This window comes from Chiloscyllium plagiosum, unplaced genomic scaffold (genome assembly GCF_037043375.1).
Source record: "Chiloscyllium plagiosum isolate Xiang-an unplaced genomic scaffold, Cpla_swu_hap1 HiC_scaffold_1, whole genome shotgun sequence".
Lineage (NCBI taxonomy): Eukaryota > Metazoa > Chordata > Chondrichthyes > Orectolobiformes > Hemiscylliidae > Chiloscyllium > Chiloscyllium plagiosum.
Window position 1 is genome coordinate 86,372,472 of NW_028270139.1, and position 19,633 is coordinate 86,392,104.

General features: G+C 39.4%; 1 protein-coding gene across 6 annotated transcripts in view; it reads right to left on the reverse strand.

Annotated features, from left to right (window-relative positions):
- trappc13 (trafficking protein particle complex subunit 13) overlaps positions 1–19,633 on the reverse strand; it is a 70,607-nt gene that overhangs the window by 20,958 nt on the left and 30,016 nt on the right. For all 6 annotated transcript variants that reach the window (XM_043689664.2, XM_043689646.2, XM_043689656.2 and 3 more), the window contains exons 4-7: positions 18,811–18,895; positions 15,584–15,711; positions 10,838–10,910; positions 1,842–1,886 (exon numbers count right to left, since the gene is read on the reverse strand). In XM_043689664.2, coding sequence (XP_043545599.2) covers positions 1,842–1,886; positions 10,838–10,910; positions 15,584–15,711; positions 18,811–18,895 — 331 coding nt within the window. The remainder of the gene's footprint in view (positions 1–1,841; positions 1,887–10,837; positions 10,911–15,583; positions 15,712–18,810; positions 18,896–19,633) is intronic.

Sequence of the window (19,633 nt, forward strand, 5' to 3'; positions counted from 1 at the left end):
TCTAAATATATAACTACATGCTTGCAAAATATACAGTTCATTGGAATGTAAATTGTATTCATTTATAGTTCATGGTAAACTCAGCTGATTCCAAGATTTAAAAAGGATCAAAGACAATTTCTTGAATTTAGGCAAATCCGCCAACCACATCCTAGCTTAGATACCAAGTAATCTGGTTGCTTTGCAGCTTGCATAAGTACATAAATGTGTGTGTACTTTCCATGCCTTCAAAACAAAATTTTTGCTCTGAGTTATAACCTAACAGCAGTTCAAATAAAAACTTTCAACAATACTAATGACTTCTTGAAAACAAAATATTATTGTTGTTTCTTTGTTGTTTCCACTAAAACTGTAGTCTTAGCATTAAAGTCAATATTTTTGTGATGCTTGCTAATACCTGTGGTTTGTTACAACTCAGTCACCACATAGTGAAAATCAAGCCCTAGTGAGCAATCCAACAACCCAATGACTATTTCATCTTTCTACACAATAACTTTGGTTTCCAAATCTCTAATAGTCTGATCTCAAAAGCCTTTGCAATGCTAAGGGATTGCAAGAACTTAACATCTAGCTTCAAATGCAAAAGCTATATATTTACAAGTTACTTTGCCTAAATCAATCAGATTCAATGAATGGCAGATAGAATAAGGGTACAAAAAGTCAATTATTGAAAATTAAAAAGGATGTTGCATCCTGGAAAGACCTGGGATGGATGTAGGACCTGGAACTTGGAGGTCAGAAAAGGGGAAGTGGTGGTAATATTTGAGAAGATGCAATTGCTTTGAAGACTTCAAAGGCAATTCCAACATTATGATCAAGAACACCGAAGAGAAGTTTTTTTGAAGATAATATTGACAATGGGAAACTAAATTACAGTATAGCTGTTCTACCTAGAGAAAGCGGAATGAGAGTGGGTGACAAGAGAGAACTGTAGGTGTGGAAAACACATCAGAATTTTGAAATAGGAGTGATGAAAGGAAGGAGATATAAGATGCAATAGGAAAAGGTGCTGGGTGAATAGGAGGAAGTATTGGTGAGAGACATGGAACAAGGATCATTTGGGCAGTCAAAAATAGCACTGTCTGTCTTTAAGATGTGGGAGGACACAAATGTAAGTATAAAAGAATGGTTCCAATGATGAAGGGGTTCAGCTACGAATAGATTTACAAAGCTGAGGAAAACATGCAAGCTTCAGTCAACAAAAAAGATTGAAAGAAATTAAGAATTAAAATTATACTGGCAGGATGCGCAATATTTATTTCTCAGATTATATTTGATGAATTCAAAATTAAGTTTGATTTGATAAAGAAAAGCACAACCTATTTTCTCCTTCATTGTTAGCACAAATTTTAAATGGTGACTAAGAATGATTAGCATGCAGCACTAATTGTTAGAGGTACAGTGTTCTACATCAAAACCAATAGCCATTGCTATGAATCTTCCATTTAATCTACTTAATGCAGCTTCCTATTATTGGAATGCTGATATACTATAGCAAACAAGGAACAAATATGTTGAAAGAGCAGATTTTAGTGCAAACAAAAATAGCTAGATTATTCAGTGTACTGCGAATTTGGCTCTTCCAGTTATAGAAGGTTCATAGTCTACAGGCTGGATCAAATTTACGAAAGACAGGACTCCTTTAAAAAATGCAAAAGAATTGCCTTATCTGAACAGCACATTGTAGAAAAAAAACAAGCACCTTGTATGACTATGCAAGTTACCAGCAACAGCATAATAAACAGATCTCAATATACCTTTAAAATAAAGCAAAAGAATGGAATGAACTCAAGTCAATTTGGAATCCTTGGTACAATGTGGCAATTTAATCATATACTTACTTCAGCATTGTAGAACTTGGTCTTTACGTCGAGTGGTTTAAGGACCTGTGTGAACAGAGAATGCAAGCTGAAGACAGTTTTCTCAACTAGATTATCCATCAGGACTGTTAACGTAAGATGCCATCTCAGAAGCAAAGAGTCCGTTACCACTAGTTTGTTGAAAGTAAAGCCTATGTAGAACTGATCAACGGTAGAGAATATACAAAAGATTATTAGATAAAATACAAAGTATTCACTTCTACAAATGAAAGCCTGTTCATTTCATAAAATGAACAGAGTCATGTGGCTTTGAAGACTTTTACAAACAAAATCCTGTCAAAGAAAATGTTACAGATTTATAAGTTTAATGCCGAGCATTCTGATTTAGCTTTCAGCTTGTGTTAAAATTCTGGACCAATCTGCTAATTTCACAACAGCCTCTGACCAGAAGATGTCAAATACCTTTCCCTTTAGATTAGTATTCATTGTTGGTGTTGTTCAAAGATTGAAAATACAGAACGAAGCACAGAACCATTGCTCTAATTGAACAGTAAAGGAATTACCCACTAATAGATTAACACAACATAATCCCCGATTTATATTATCTCAGTTGTGGCAGTCTGCCATTTGTTTCTCGCAACCTATCTAGATACTGGAAGAAAGGAATGCAAGCAATCATCGCTTTACTATGCATTACTCTATCAAGTCCTATAACAGCACCAATACTTTTCAATTTTCTGTTATTTTAAATGCTTCAAAGTTCACATCAATTCACATAAAGAAATAATTAGAATACACACAAAGAATTTAAGTTATAATTTTAAACAAGGTTTATGAAATTCAAAGCACCTCAGTCATGTACGTCAGAACCAGCCATAGCACAGACCCCAACTGAATGTTTGAACTTTTCTAACAGCTATGACTGCAATGTCATTGCTGCAAAATAATGTTACATTCTAATTCAACAATCAATTCTTCTATAACATGATGGTTGCGATCTTGTGCAACCCCGCATTACTGCACTTTAGAGTGTCGGCAATATAATTGCGTTACAGCCAACACGTTTTAAAAGTCTGCGCTTTAGAAACGGTGTCCTCACTTTGTCAATCGAGTTACAACAAATCTGCATTAACAAAATGCACATTATATCAGAACAACCTGTATCCTTTTAAAATTACTCATTAAATTTAACTCACGTATCCACAAATGGCAATTAAGTCCTCCTTTTTTAAAGCCAATCCCTCAGAATGGTTGCCACGTGTGGGGCAGATGGTGCGTGAAGGGTTGAGTAAATGGATTGCTTCAAGGTTTGTGCACTACTTTTAATGCCTCAAAACAGGGACTTCTTCAAGCCAGTGAGTACAGTTGACATCTTAGGGATGTTCTCAAAGTACCCCTGAAGTTATTCACTGCCCTCAGAAGTCTCCTATTGTAACTGAGTTCCAAGTAGAGTCTAGTGTCAGACCTATAAACTACATGCCAATCCTGGGGAGCAGGTTTTCAGGGATCTTCACTGTAAAGCAAATTCAAGAAAAATACAGGGAAAATAGCACAAACTGCTACACTTTCTTTTTGACCTTAAGAAAGCCTTAGTTTCTCTCAACTGTGAAGTCTTATGGAAGACACTATTTAATTTTGGTTACCCGCAAATTTGGCACCATCTTCAATCTGCTCCACAATGACATGCAAACTGTGATTCTCACCAATGGAGTCACTAGAAACCTTCTCAGTGAAGCCTGGGCTGTGTCATTGCAGCAACACTTTGCTCCATTTTCCTCACTGCAATATTGTAATTCACCTCCAAACTACCCACAGATGTGAAGATAATTTGCAGAAGTGAAAATTATGCTGCCTTCACTCCAAACGCTCTTCAACCTCAGTTATAGAGCTTCATCATGCAAATGGCATTTATGCATACGATCACCCACAAACTGGGTTCTAGTCATTTTCAACACCTTTTCCAAAGAATTTGGGAAAATAAACCTTTCATTGAACACCTGGAAATCTATGGTCCCCTTCTAAACAGTTTCAATGCACAAAACTTTGATTAAGATCAATGGCAGGATCCTGGAAGATGTGGAGAAAGTGAGAACTGCAGATGCTGGAGACCAGAGTTGAATAATGTGGTACTGGAAAAACACAGCAAGCCAGGCAGCATCCGAGGAGTAGGAGAATCGACGTTTCGGGCATAAGCCCTTCTTCAGGAATGAGGCTGGTGCGCCAAGCGGGTTGAGATAAAGGGTAGGGGGAAGGGAATTTGGGGGAGGGGTGCTGGGAATACGATAGGTGGAAGGAGGTGAGGGTGAGGGTGAGGGTGAGGGTGATGGCCGGAGAGGGGGTGGGCGCGGAGAGGTCGGGAAGAAGATTGCAGGTCAAGAGGGCGGTGCTGAATCCGGGGGTTGGGACTGAGATAAGGTGGGGGGAGGGGAAATGAGGAAGCTGGAGAAATCTACATTCATTCCATAATTTTCCATTTACTGTAACTTTGGAGCCTCTGCTTGATAAAAACAAAATTCATTGCTGCTTCCAATTTACTAGGTCACTGAAGAAAATATTTGAGGTAATTATGTATTACTACAAGATTAACAGGCAATTTAAAGTAATTAGGAACCCAGATACTAAAGAGTAGCCTTGTGTGTCATCTCCACAACCCAGTGTACTTGCTGAACGTTTATCTTGGGTTACATGTGGATGTGTTCAGAGAAATACATGAGATATAGTATGTTCAGAACTTACTCGGACTTTTATATTACTTTCAGAACTATGGTTCAACTTCGGCAGGCTTTGTTAATTACTGCTCTGCATTGGTTGGTGGTTACCATGGAGTCTGCAGAGGTGCATAAGTCCATTTCAGTCGTAATACCTTCAAATTGGGTTTATATCAGTTGTTTATGAGGTGGGCCAGACCTTCAGCTATCCAGATGGCTGGACAACAGAGGTACCATGGAAGATGTGCATTGGCACCAGTGTTCCAGCTAATTTCCTTTTCTTCTGCATGGATCTCCAAGACCAGCGAGTGGCAGAGACTTCAGGAACTGGAAATTAATGCTATGAAAGGCATCCGCGCATCCAACCCTGCACATGGACCTTCGAAGCAGCTGTAGGTGATGCAGCCATGCAACTTAGAGGGATTATTGATTGGTCCATGCAGACACTCTGACTCACTAACTAAACAATAATTGCCAAAAAACATAAAACTTTGGACCCTACTGCCCAGGGCAGATCTCACCTAACTGCCCATACCCCTACTCCAAACACTATCCACACCAACTGCCACAGTACACAAAACCAACCTCTCCATTTAGACCCACGCTTAATGCCCCCCCAAACCACTGAGAGATATAAAGGCTCAGTTAGGACGCTTGAGGGTTATAGGGTAGCCAGGAAAGACCTAAAGAGAGAGCTCAGAAGAGCCAGAAGGAGACATGAGAAGTTGTTGGTGGATAGGATCAGGGTAAACCCTAAGGCTTTCTATAGGTATTTAAGGAATAAAAGAATGACAACAGTAAGATTAGGACCAATCAAGGATAGTAGTGGGAAGTTGTGTGTGGAGTCAGAGGAGCTAGGGGAAGCACTAAATGAATATGTTTCGACAGTATTCACTCTGGAAAACGACAATGTTGTCGAGGAGATTACTGAGATACAGGCTACTAGACTAGGTGTGATTGAGGTTCACAAGGAAGAGGTATTAGAAATCCTGAAGAGTGTGAAAATAGACAAGTCCCTTGGGCTGGATGGGACTTATCCTAGGATCCTCTGGGAAGCCAGGGAGGAGATTGCCGAGCCTTTGGCATTGATCTTTAAATTGTCATTGTCTACAGGAATAGTGCCAGAAGACCGGAGGATAGCAAATGTGGTTCCCCTGTTTAAGAAGGGGAGTAGAGCCAACCCTGGTAATTATAGACCAGTGAGCCTCACTTCAGTTGTTGGTAAAGTGTTGGAAAAGGTTATAAGAGATAGGATTTATAATCTTCTAGAAAATAATAATTTGATTAGGGATAGTCAGCACTGTTTTGTGAAGGGTAGGTCGTGCCTCACAAATCTTATTGAGTTCTTTGAGAAGGTGACCAAACAGGTAGAGGAGAGTAAGCCAGTTTATGTGATGTATATGGATTTCAGCAAGGCGTTCGATAAGGTTTCCCAAAGTAGGCTATTGTACAAAATGCGGAGGAATGGGATTGTGGGAGATACAGCAGTTTGGATCAGTAATTGGCTTGCTGAAAGAAGACAGAGGGTGGTGATTGATGGGAAATGCTCATTCTGGAGTCCAGTTACCAGTGGTGTACTGCAAGGGTCAGTGTTAGGTCCACTGCTGTTCATCATTTTTATAAACGACCTGGATGAGGGCATAGAAGGGTGGGTTAGTAAATTTGCAGACGACACAAAGGTTGGTGGAGTTGTGAATAGTGACGAAGGATGTTGTAGGTTACAGAGAGACATAGGTAAGCTGCAGAGCTGGGCTGAGAGGTGGCAAATGGAGTTTAATATGTACAACTGTAAGGTGATTCACTTTGGTCGGAGTAACCAGAATGCAAAGTACTGGGCTAATTGTAAGATTCTTGGTAGTGTAGATGAGCAGAGAGATCTCGGTGTCCAGGTACACAGTTCCTTGAAAGTTGCCACCCAGGTTGACAGGGTTGTTAAGAAGGCATACAGTGTTTTAGCTTTTATTAATAGAGGGATCGAGTTCCAGAACCATGAGGTTATGCTACAGCTGTACAAAACTCTGGTGCGGCCGCACTTGGAGTATTGTGTACAGTTCTGGTCGCAACATTATAAGAAGGATGTGGAAGCTTTGGAAAGGGTGCAGAGGAGATTTGCTAGGTTATGGAGGGAAGGCCTTACGAGGAAAGGCCGAGGGACTTGAGGCTGTTTCCATTAGAGAAGAAGGAGGTCGAGAGGTGACTTAATAGGGACATAAGATAATCAGAGGGTTAGATATGGTGGACAGGGAGAGTCTTTTTCCGAGAATGGTGACGGCGAGCACGAGGGGGGCGTAGCTTTAAATTGACGGGTGATAGATATAGGACAGATGTCAGAGGTAGTTTCTTTACACAGAGAGTAGCAAGGGTATGGAATGCTTTGCCTACAACAGTAGTAGATTCGCCAACTTTATGTACATTTAAGTTGTGATTGGACAAGCATATGGACATACATGGAATAGTGTAGGTTAGATGGGCTTCAGATTGGTATGACAGGTCGGCGCAACATCGAGGGCCGAAGGGCCTGTACTGCGTTGTAATGTTCTATTTCCTATGACCTACCCTATCCTCTCACCAATTAATTGGTACTCTAACCCTTCTACTGCCAGTCTACCAATCTGTCACCCTACTTGCGTGAAAGTCTACCATCAACACCCACCTGCTAACCTACTCACTCATTAATATGCAGCATTGCAGACAGCTTTAACAAGTAAACAAAATAAATTAAAATATAATAGAGTTAGCCAAACTATTTATACATGACATACATTTAAAGATTTTGAAACACACAGTAAAAAATATAATCTTATTAACTCCAAAAGCACCCCTTTACAGTACTCACATCAGAGTGTGTCCTTCTCCATCGCATCTATTGGGCTTAATTTAACTAGGGTTTTAACTCCTCTATCTTGAGAATTTAAAAGCCTCTTCTTGGGGTCTTCACACAACAAAACATGAATTTTCACAGCTTCAAATCCTCCTTCAGGATTTTGACCAACCATTTCCAGTTTGGAACTGTTACTAAACTCTTTATCTGAGGTAATCTTTTTTTGGTAATCTTTTTGTAGCCAAATGATTCCTGAAGAAGGGCTAATGCCCGAAACGTCGATTCTCTTGTTCCCTAGATGCTGCCTGACCTGCTGCGCTTTTCCAGCAACACATTTCCATCTCTGATCTCCAGCATCTGCAGACCTCACTTTCTCCCGTAATCTTTTTTTAAACAATGCTAAACACTTCTATGCCTTTCTCGGGAGCAATTGCTTTATACATTCAGCTAAGAATGTGGCAGAACTACCTAACTGAAACTAAACAGATTTTGACAGAGTCCAAAACATCTTCTGAACTGTATCTAGAATACCATATGGCTGCTCTCTCTTCCTGCCTTCTTACCTTGAATGACTTCTGCACATATACACTCAGGTCTCTCTGTTCCTTCACATCCTTTAGAATCACTCCAGTTGTTTTGTACTGTCTCTCCATGTTCTTTGTAGCCAAATGTATGACCTCACACTTCTCAACATTGAACGTGGCTTCGTGGTTAGCACTGCTGCCTCAGTGCCAGGGACTCTGGTTCGAATCCACCCTCAGGCGACTGTCTGTGTGGAGTTTGCACATTCTCCTCCTATCTGTGTGGGTTTCCACTGGGTGCTCCAGTTTCCTCCCATAGTCCAAAAAGTGCGAGTTAGGTGGATTAGACATGCTAAACTACCCATAGTGTTCAGGGATATGTAGGTTATGTGTGTTCGCCATGGGAAATGCAAGGCGATAGGGTAGGGGGATAGGTCTGGGTGGTATGCTCTTCAGAGGGTTTGTGTGGACTTGTTAGGCTGAATGGCCTGTTTTCATTCTGTATGTCACTGGCCACCCATCAACCTCTCCACCGACTTGCAAATACTCTTTTGATGTTTTGCATTGTCCTCCTCAGTTTACAATGCTCCCAAGTTTTGTAACATCCACAAACTTGAAATTGTCCCCCACACAAGATCTAGATCATTTATATATGTCATAAAAAACAAAGTTTCCAAATCTGATGCCCAGGGAACTCCACTACATACCTTTCTCCAAACCAAAATCCATTAACCATCACTCTGTTTCCTATCACTTAATAAATTTTGTAAGCTCATTGTTACGATCTCTTTTATTCTGAGCTCTTACTTTTCTTACAAGTCTATTATGTAGCACTGTATTAGATGCCTTGTGGAAGTCGATGTATACCACATTAACATTATTGTCCTCATTGACCTCTCTATTGTCGCTTCAAAAAACTTCAGCAACTTAGTTAGCCACAATTTTCGTTCAACAAATCCATAATGGCTTTTCTGAATTAACTCATATTTTTCCGTTTTACTATTAATCCTATCCTGAATAATTGTTTCTAGAAGTTTCCCCAGCACTGAAGTTAAACTGACTGGTCTCTAAATGTTGGGCTTATCTTTTACAAATTTTATGAACAAGGGCCTAATGTTTGTAATTTTCCAAACCTCTGGCATCACTCTCGAATCACAGGAAGATTGAAGGTTATTATTAGTGCCTCTGCAATTGTTACTCTCATCTCCTCAATACCCTTGGATGCACATCACCTGATGCCTTGTCAACTTTGAGAACTGATGGTTTATTCAAAATTCCGATCTTTATCAATTTAAACACTTCTTATGAAGGAATTTCTTCCTCTGTCACTATGGCCTCAGGAACATCAACTTCAGAAATATTGACAGATGCAACTTATTCATTTAACACCTGAGGAATGCCTTCTTCCTTCTTCAAATCATCTTTTTATTCCCTAATCAGTCCTACTCCTCCTTTTATGACCTCTTTACTATTAAAACACATACTAAAGAGTTTGGATTTCATGTTGTGTTATTTATCAGTTTTTTTTATAATCCCTCTTCACTTCTCTTATTTGCTCCCTTTAGAACGTTCTGCATTTAGCTTGGTTCTCAATCATATCTTCCATGTGACACTTGTCATAACACACTTTTTCATCCTTAACTTAAATTTCTATCTCCTTTCTTATTGAGGAAGCTCTGGATTTGTTTGCCCTCCTTTTCTCTTTTGAGGAAATATATCTTGCTCGTACCCAAGCCATTTTTTCTTTGAAAATGATCCATAACTCAGCTACTGCTTTGCCCAACGTTTGGTTCCAATCTATGCAGCCTAACTTCATTCTTGCCTCATTGAAGTCAGTTGTCCACTAGTTAATTAATTGTTGCTCTATATTCTTTATCATTTACCAACAACACCCCCAACTTTGTGATACAATGATCATTGTCACCTAAAAGATTTCTCCACCATCACTTATAGAGTCATCGTGATGTACAGCACGGAAACAGACCCTTTGGTCCAACTCGTCCATGCTGACCAGATATCCCAACCCAATCTAGCTCCACCTGCCTGCACCTGGCCTATATACCTTCAAACCCTTCCGATTCATATACCCATCCAGATGCCTTTTAAATGTTGCAATTGTACTAGCCTCCAGCACTTCCTCTGGCAGCTCAGTCCATACACTTACTACCTACTGCATGAAAAAGTTGCCCCTTAGGTCTCTTTTATATCCTTCCCCTCTCACCCTAAACCTATGCCCTCTAGTTCTGGGCTCCCTCACCCCAGGGAAAAGACTTTGTCTATTTATCTAATCCAAGCCCATCATGATTTTATAAACCTCAGCTCAACCTAATAAATTCTAACTTTAGAACTAGTATAAAGGAAGTAGTATTTGGAGGACAAATGCTTTCAGTGAGCTTCCAGGATGACTGGTGGAGATGAAAATCCTGGACCCATTTAAGAACATGCTAGGGGAGAACAGAGCAGAGGTGCAGTATTGTTGTGTGTTGTGGATTAACATGATCTGAATTATCCAGATCTGTAACATCGTGAGATTACATCAACAAATAATTTCTAAATGAATATATTCTAATTTGTTTCAGACTAAAGCATGTATTTTAAGTGAGGGGAAGAAAAGATTGTTTTGACAACAACTTCTGTTTAGCTTGAATATCCTATTTTATTTCAATCTATTAAACTCCGATAACACCAAAGATTTTTGTGAAAAAATATATTTGCTCAACTTCAATCAACAAAGAAACAGTAATTCGAATGCTTTGTGTAGCATCTTTAATCACTCAATTTTGTGCATATTGCGAAAAAAGTCATCAGAATAGTTGACCAAATCTTCAGTTTAGAAATTGGTCAATTTTAAAAATCATTCAAAAAAAAGATATAAAAATGTAATATGAAAAATAAAAAGTTGACCACAATTCTTTTGTTTCTATACATTTTAAAAGAAGAGCTTAGTCCTAAATTTATAGGTACTACCTGAAATTTGAAGAACTTTCTAAAGTACATCTTCTCTCCAGCTTGTGTGGTATAGCTGACTGCACAGACTAAGCTGCAAAAGCAAAGAGAAGTGGAAAAATAAATCAATAAATAGAATAAGCTTTCTCATACATAACAGATGATGTGTTGATCACATGCCAAGAAGAAAAGCTTGTTTAAATACCAAATCCAGCGACATGCATTATATCAACCCATGTGGTTACAACAGAAAGGTGTTTGTTTGACATATTTTATAAAGCCATGTGTGCCTCAACTTAAATACAAAATTTGTTTCCCAGTAGTCACCATATCACAAAGGAAGAATCCCCATATAAAATAGGGTGGATTGAAGAAGGAGCCTGATTCTTGGTATGACAGGATAAGTAGGAAGAAAAATTAGAAACGCACAATGATTTATATTATGAGTTGCAAAAGTTTAAGGGACATCTTATGAAAAATAATGTACCAGCCCTTATTATTTCAAAGATAAATAAAAAACATAGGATCAGAGGGCATAACTATAAGAACTAGGAACTGGAGTAGGGAATTCAGCCCCTCTAGTTCACACTCCACATTTAATACAATCACAGCTGATCTCCTCTCTGCCTCAAACTCCACTTTCTTGCCCACACATTATAACCCTTTAACCATTACTAATAAAAGATTGATCTACCTATCTGCTCAAATTTATTGTGTCCACTGCACTCTGAGATAGTAGGCTTCACAGACCCATAACCCTTTGAAAGAAGTAATTCCTCCTAATTCTGTTTTAAATCTGCCACACCTCAGCCTACAACTATGATCTCTCATTCTATATAGCCCCACAAGGGGAAACATTCGCTCCATGTCTACCTCATCAATCCTCTTTAGCATCTTAAATATCTTAATTCGATCTCCTTTCATTCTTCTAAACTCTAATGAGTGTAGGCCTAAACTACTTAATCTCTCCTCATAAAGCAAGCCTTTAATTTTTTAAAAATTCATTCATGGGACATAGGCACTGCTTGATGGCCAGAAGTTATTTCCGGTCCCTAATTGCTGACTTCTTGAACCCTGCAGTCCACATGTGTCGCTTGGCCCACAATGCCTTTAGGGAGGGAATTGCAGGATTGTGACCCAGCGACAGAGCAGGAACAGTGATATATTTCCAAGTCAGGATAGTGAATGGCTTGGAGAGGAACTTGCAGGTGGCGATGCCCCTGCTGCCCTTGTCCTAGATGAAAGTAGTTGAGAGTTTGAAAGGTGCTGTCTCAGGATCTTCGGTGAATTTTTGCATCTTGTAGAAAGTACATATTGCGATTTACGGAATTAATCTAGTGAACCTTTTCTGAACTCTATCCAACGTAATTACAACACCTGTATGCAGTACTCCAGCTGCGGTCTTGCCAATACCTTATATATTTGCAACCCTCTCCTCCCCAGGCTGCAGCCCCCTTTCCCACTCTGTTGCCCCTCTCCTCCCAGGGGACCGCAGCCTGGGGAGGAAGGGGCTGCAGAGCAGGGAAGGGGAATGCAACTTAGGGAAGAGAGGGGTGAGAGCGGGGAAGGGAGCAGCAGCGAGGCAGGGAGTGTGGCCTTTCGGCGAGGGTATGATGTTTGTGATTTCAGAGAAGATGCATAAGTTTGTAAGTTTGCTCGCTGAGCTGGTAGATTTGTTCTCAGATGTTTTGTCACCATGCCGGATAACATCATCAGTGAGCCTCCCGTGAAGCGCTGTTGTTCTGTCCCGCTTGCTGTTTATCTGCCTTGTCTGTTGTTGTGGGTGATATCATTTCGGTTCTTTTTCTGTGAGATTGGCAAATGGGGGCCAAATCTGTTTGTTAATGGAGTTCTGTTTTGAATGCCAGGCCTCTAGGAATTCCCATGCCTGGCTTTGTTTAGCCTGTCCCAGGATGGATATATTGTCCCAGTTGAACAGGTGTCCCTCTTTGTCTCTGTGTATGGACACTAGTGATAGTTGGTAGTGTCTTTTGGTAGCTCATTTAAGGCGGCACGGTGGCTCACTAGTTAACACTACTGCCTCGCAATGCCAGGGACCTGGCTTTGATTCCAGCCTCAGGCGACTGTGTGTGGAGTTTGCACATTCCCTCTTGTCTGCGTGGGTTTTCTCCCACAATCGAAAGATGTGCAGGTTAGGTGTATTGGCCGTGCTAAATCACCCACAGTGCTCAGAGATGTGTCAGTTAGGGGCATTAGTCAGGGACAAATATAGATGATAATGTAGGGGAATGGTTCTGGGTGGGTTACTCTTCGAAGGGTCGGTGTGGACATGTTGGGCCAAAGGGCCTGTTTCCATACTGTAGGGATTCTAATTCTAATTCTAAAAACACGTCCTTACTTTTAAACTCTATTCCTTTAGCAATTAATTCCAAAATTCCATTTGCTGTACTTATTATCTTTTGTAGCTGCATTCTAGCTTTTGGTTATTCGTGTGCAATGACATCTCGATGCCTTTGCAACAAAGCATTTCGATGTTCCTCTCCATAGAGGTAATAAGTTGCCTTTTTATTCTTCCAGCCAAAATGGATAACCTCATATTTATTTATTTTTAATTCCATCTTTCAAATTTTGATCCATTTACCTAATCTATCCATTCTATTTGTAAATTTCATATTTCTTCATTGTAATCTACTTTCCTACCTATTTTAGTACAACTTACAAATCTGGTTATGTTACATCATACACTATCACTGTATCGACGTCATTGTATAGATTGTAAAAGCTACAACCCTAAGGACTAAACACTGTGACATCATCCTAGTTATAACTTGTCAACCAGAAAAGGACACATTTACCCTAACAATGCATTCTCTTGGTTTGACAATACTCTACTAAAGCTAATATATTGCTCCAACCCCATGTGATCTTTCCTTGTGTACTAACCTTTTATGCAACACCTTACCAAATACCTTAAGTCTAGATATACCATTATCCACTTGCTTGTTACATTTTCAAAGAACTCTAGCAAGTTAGTCAAGCACAATTTACCCCACATAAAACAATGCTGACTTTGATGGCTTGCATTTTGACTTTCCAAATATTCCTTTGCTATTCTATCATAATGGATTTGGACAATTTCCCAACAATAGATGTTAAACTAACTGGTCTATGGTTTCCTACTTTCTGCCTCCCTGTCTTTATGAATAAAAGATGTTACATTAGCATTTTTCCAATCCACTGGAACCCTTGCAGAATCAAAGGAATTTTGGAACATTATAATCAACACATCCACTACCTCTGCTGCTTCTTGTTTTAAAACCTTAGAAGTCAGTCATCAGGTATGAGGAAGTTATCAGCCTTTAATCCCAATAATTTGCTCAGTTCTTTTTCCCAAGTGATGGTGATTGCTTTAAGTTCCTCCTTTTCTATAACATCTGCATTACCTGTTACTATTACTGGGATGGTTTCATTGTCCTCTACCCTGAAAATGGAGGGAAAATATTGATTTAAAGTCTTTGCCATTTATGTGTTCCCCATTATTAACTTCCCAGTCTCGTCCTCTAAAAGAACTAACATTTGCTTTAGCTACTCTCTTCCTTTCAAATACACGTAAAAGTTTTTGCTTTTTTCTATTTTGTGCTAGCCTTTTCATAATTAACAATTCCTCCTTTTAGTACTTGTTTTAAGCAGCCCTTTGTGGGTCTTTAGAAATTTCCCAATCCACCAGCCTGCCATAGACATTTGCAACATGGTATACCTTAGTTTTTGTCCTTGTGTTATCTTTGACTTCTTTGCTTAGTCATGGAAGTTTTGTCCCCCCTCTTTTTACAATCTTTATTCTGCTTTGGAATATATTTTATTTCGGAGGAATTGAATAGCTCCTTAAGTGTCTGCCACTGTTCAAACATCCCACCTTTTGGTATTTCTACCCAGTCCACTAGAGCCAAATATAAATTAGAAAAATAAACTTGCATTTCTAAGGCTATTAAGTATGTTTGAAGTGTTGTTACTGTTGTAATAATTGAATTTGAATTGAATTGAATTTATCACATGTACCAAGGCACAGTGAAAAGCTTTGTCAGTGTACGGTGTAATGTACGGTATATTGTGAATAAACTTGAACATAGCATGCTCCATTAAATAGCAACATAGTATAGGCCAAATTGACCCTTGGTTTATCATCTCAAGCAAAAGACAGCACCTCCAATATTGCACACTCGCTCAATACTGATGTTTCTTAATATTTGTGCTCAAATCCTAAAGTGGGATTGAACCCAGAATTTTGTGATTCATTAAGTTTATTGTCAGGCATGGCTACCAACTAAGCCATGCCTGACAATAAACTTAATGAACATTAAAGTTTATTTTGCCTCTAAGGGTAACAAGTTGTTGAAATAACTTGCCAGTTAAAATACTAGTTAAAACAGATTCAATGGGCTCAGTATAATACTTGTCATTGATCACCATAAAGATTATACAAATCAAAAAATTAAGATTACAAAACGTCTAAAAAGAGCAACATAAACATCTCATAAATCTTCAAAATGTCACAGTTGAGTTGTCATTTAACCGTTGGGTGCAGTTTACAAAATTCTGCAACAATGTGAGATGCAAGAGGTCATTTTTATCCACAGAATAATGTACTGCCTGAGCATTCACGCAAAATGTTCTTGTAGCTTTACACTCATGCACTGAATTATGATCCTTTCACACTCAAAAGAACACACCAGTGCTATGGTCATTAGGTGGATCTTTTAATACATGTATATTTTCAGTCTATTCTTTAAATAAAAATATAGAGCTTACATATGCGTTCCAATTTCTTTCACTTCATGGTGTATCACATCGTCGATGCAATGGTCAGGTTTAAGATCAGCCACTGCAGCATTTGAAGCTGATAGGTTTAAACGTTGAGAGCTGGTCTGAAGATCAGCCTTATTTAAAAGGATAGACAAGTAAACAAAATTTCCCTGAATTATCAGTAGCTTTTTGCTTTTAAAAACCCTCTCCCACTTAACATATAAGAAGAATTCAGTGGATTTGGCAAATGCCAGATACAGATTTGCAGCTGAAAGTTCCTTGACGTCACAAATATAATTTCAACCAACCCAAAGACAGACAAGGTTGCAAGTCTTGAAGGGTTCAGACCTGAAATGTCAACTTACCTGCTCCTCTAATGCTGCTTGACCTGCTGTGCTTTTTCCAGCTCCACACTTTATCGACCCCAAGGTTGTAAGACAGCTCAAGCTACTAGAGTCATACAGCATGGAAACAGCTCCTTCAGTCCAACTCATCCATACCAACTAGACCTCCCAATCTGTGTAGCCCATTTGCCTGCATTTGGCCCATATTCCTCTAAACCCTTCCCATTCATTTAATTATTCAGATGCCTTTTAAATGTAATTGTACCGCCTCCGCCACTTCCTCTGGCAGCTCATTCCATACACGTACCACCCTCTGTGTGAAAAAGTTACCCTTTAGATCCTTTTTAAATCTTTCACTTCTCACCAAAAACTTACATGGTCTAGTTTTGGACCCCACCCTAGGATAAAGATCTTGTGTATTCACCCTATCCATGCCCCTCTTGATGTTATAAACCTTTATAATGCCACCCCTCAGTCTCCAACGATCGAGGGGAAAAAAGCCCCAACCTAGTCAGCCTGTCCCTATAGCTCAAAGCCTCTAGCCCAGCAAAATCCTTGTAAATCTTTTCTGCATCCTCTCAAGCTTAACATCTTTCCTATAGCAGGGCAAGCAGAACTGTATGCAGTATTCCAAAAATGGCCTCACCAATGTCCTGTACAGCTGCAACATGATGCCATAACTCCTAAACTCTCATTGATTTCCTGCCGATTTAGTATAAGGAAGCACTTTGGCCAAACAGTCACTGTGCAATAGTGGAGGTAAGGAAAAGGAAATAAAAAGAAAAGAGAACATCTTTTGAAACCCACAGCGGGAGGAGTACTGGGGGGGTGAGGGGCAGAGAAAAGCTATCACATATGTGAAATTTAGACCTATTTGAAATTATGAACACTACTTTTATGGTATTCCTAAATGTTCCAATGAAAACTGCTCCACGATGACAAAGAACAGAAAAAGGACATTTGTCCAAACTTCTTTTGCCCTACTGAAACCATAATCACGATGCATGGCTTTAAGGGAACAGGCATAACTGATAGCTTTAGCTAAATGGTGCAACTGGATCTGACCATGTCAGTGATGAACATCGCAAAACCATTATTACATAAAATAATTCACAAATATATAATCCTTAACCTGACATTCTGAAATCCGTAAAGCTCGAAAATCTGAAACATTTTTCGTGACATGTGGAGTGTCATTTTGGTGTGCGAACAGGTGACCGAACTCCACACTCATTCGAACAATGTCACTCAGACGTGACATGGCGGTGTGGTCCAGCACTGGCAGGCGTCAATTGTGTCTCAGCGCTCGTACTATTCACACGTGCATCTGCTGTTAGGTAATTTTTTTAAATTTCACTGTGAAAACGTCATTTATTCCAAAATCTGAAAAATTCCAAATTCCAAAAAAAAACTGGCTCCCAGAATTTCGGATAAAGGATTGTGTTCCTGTGGTGATTAAAGGAGGCAGAGAGTAGTTGAGGAGGGTTGCTTTACAGACAGGAGACCTGTGACCAGTGGTGTACCACAAGGATCAGTGCTGGGTCCACTGCTTTTCATCATTTATGTAAATGTTTTGGATGCGAACGTAGGAGGTATAGTTACTAAGTTTGCAGATGATACCAAATTTGGAAACGTATTAGACAGCGAAGAAGGTTACCTCAGATTACAACAGGATCTTGATCAGATGGGCCAATGGGCTGACGAATGGCAGATGGAGTTTAATTTAGATAAATGTGAGGTGCTGCATTTTAGAAAAGCAAATCAGAGCAAAACATATACACTTAATGGTAAGGTCTTAGGGAGTGTTGCTGAACAAACAGACCTTGGAGTGCAGGTTCATAGTTCCTTGAAAGTAGAGTCACAGGGAGATATGATAGTGAAGGCAACATTTGGTATGCTTACCTTTATTAATCAGAGTATTGAGTTATCAGAGTTGGCATGACATGTTGTGGGTGTACAGGACATTGGTTAGGTCGCTTCTGGAATACTGTGTGCAATTCTGCTCTCCTTCGTATCGGAAGGACGTTGTGAAACTTGAAAGGGTTCAGAAAAGATTTACAAGCATGTTGCAGGATTGGAGGATTTGAGCTATAGGGAGAGGCTGAATGGGCTGAGACTGTTTTTCCTGGAGCGGCAGAGGCTGAGGGGTGACCTTATAGAGGTTTATAAAATCATGAGGGGCATGGATAGAATAAATAGACAAGGTCTTGTCCCTGGGGTGGGGGAGTCCAGAACTGGAGGGCATAGGATCAGGGTGAGGGGGGGGGGGAAAGATATAAAAGGGATCTAAGGGGCAACTTTTCCATGCAGAGGGTGGTCTGTGTATGGAATGAGCTGCCAGAGGATGTGGTGGAAGCTGATAAAATTACAACATTTAAAAGGCATCTAGATGGGTATAGGAATAGGAAGGGTTTAGAGGGATATGGGCCAAGTGCTGGCAAATTGGACTAGATTAGGGTGGAATATCTGGGCAGCATGGATGAGTTGGACCAAAGGGTCTGTTTCCGCGCTGTATATCTCTAGGACTCTAATCCTCAAGTTCATTATTAATAAATCAATAAACTTATTTAATATGTCAGATACTGATGAAAGATTGAACAAAGCAGTAATTTTTCATAAAAATATACAGCTTAAAATGTTTTTTCCAAACATAGCCCAAACTTGCAAGGCCAAACTATAACTGTACTTCCAAATGTTGCTGGTTCTAATGGGAACAGTAAAAGAAAAAAGGGCACCCACCAATTTTATACATCCTAGCAGCAACATAGGAATTTGCGTATTACTGTTACAAAACATTTTGCTGATGCCAGGTAGAAGAAAATAAAATAGAACATACATTGAAATGGCTTTTCCTGGAAGTAAAGCAGATGAATTATATCATTGTCTTACCTTAACCAAAATATCCTTAACAACTTGTACGCTGTCATTATGTACACTGATGTAGCTTGAAAAGGTTTCACCCAAAAAAATGTTCCTGCCCAAGGTGAGAAATTCAAATGTGAAAATTACAATCAATATTTCTGCACAGCATGATAATGGTACACACTCCAAAATAGCATAAAGCTAATTAGTGCAGAGTTCAAACATTTGGATAGAGACAATTTTCACAAAAAAGTAGGAAAGGCCTTCTTTAAAAAAGTTTGTTACTTTTAGTTTCCATTTTAATTATTATATTCTACTCCAATGCGAAAAGAATGCTTGGCCATCAGTGGGCACAGCACCTTCTGTTAATGCCCATCTCAGCCAGCTGGTTAAAGCAATGAGTTCTACATACAAACTAGAAAGGGCAAAACACTAAATTCCTTTTCTGTACTGATTTTAGCCAGTAATATTAACCCCACTAAAATAACCATCTGTGGTTTCTACATGAATAGCAGCAACTAAATCGACTGGAATAAATGCGGACGTTACCTGGCAAGGCAATTAACAACTTTAGGGCAGTGGAGGAAAAAACAAGAAAGGAAGTATAGAGATTCATAAATCAATCTCAGACGCAATTTAAACTAATTCTTCTGACCCAATTCAATGGGACTAAAGCTAATTCCTGTTTGCAATTATAAACACTGAAAATACCGGAGCCTTTTGATAAGCAAAAATCTAGGTATTATTCATTCAAAAGTTTCTCTGTATTACCATAAGACCATAAGACATAGGAGCGGAAGTAAGGCCATTCGGTCCATCGAGTCCACTCTGCCATTCAATCATGACTGAT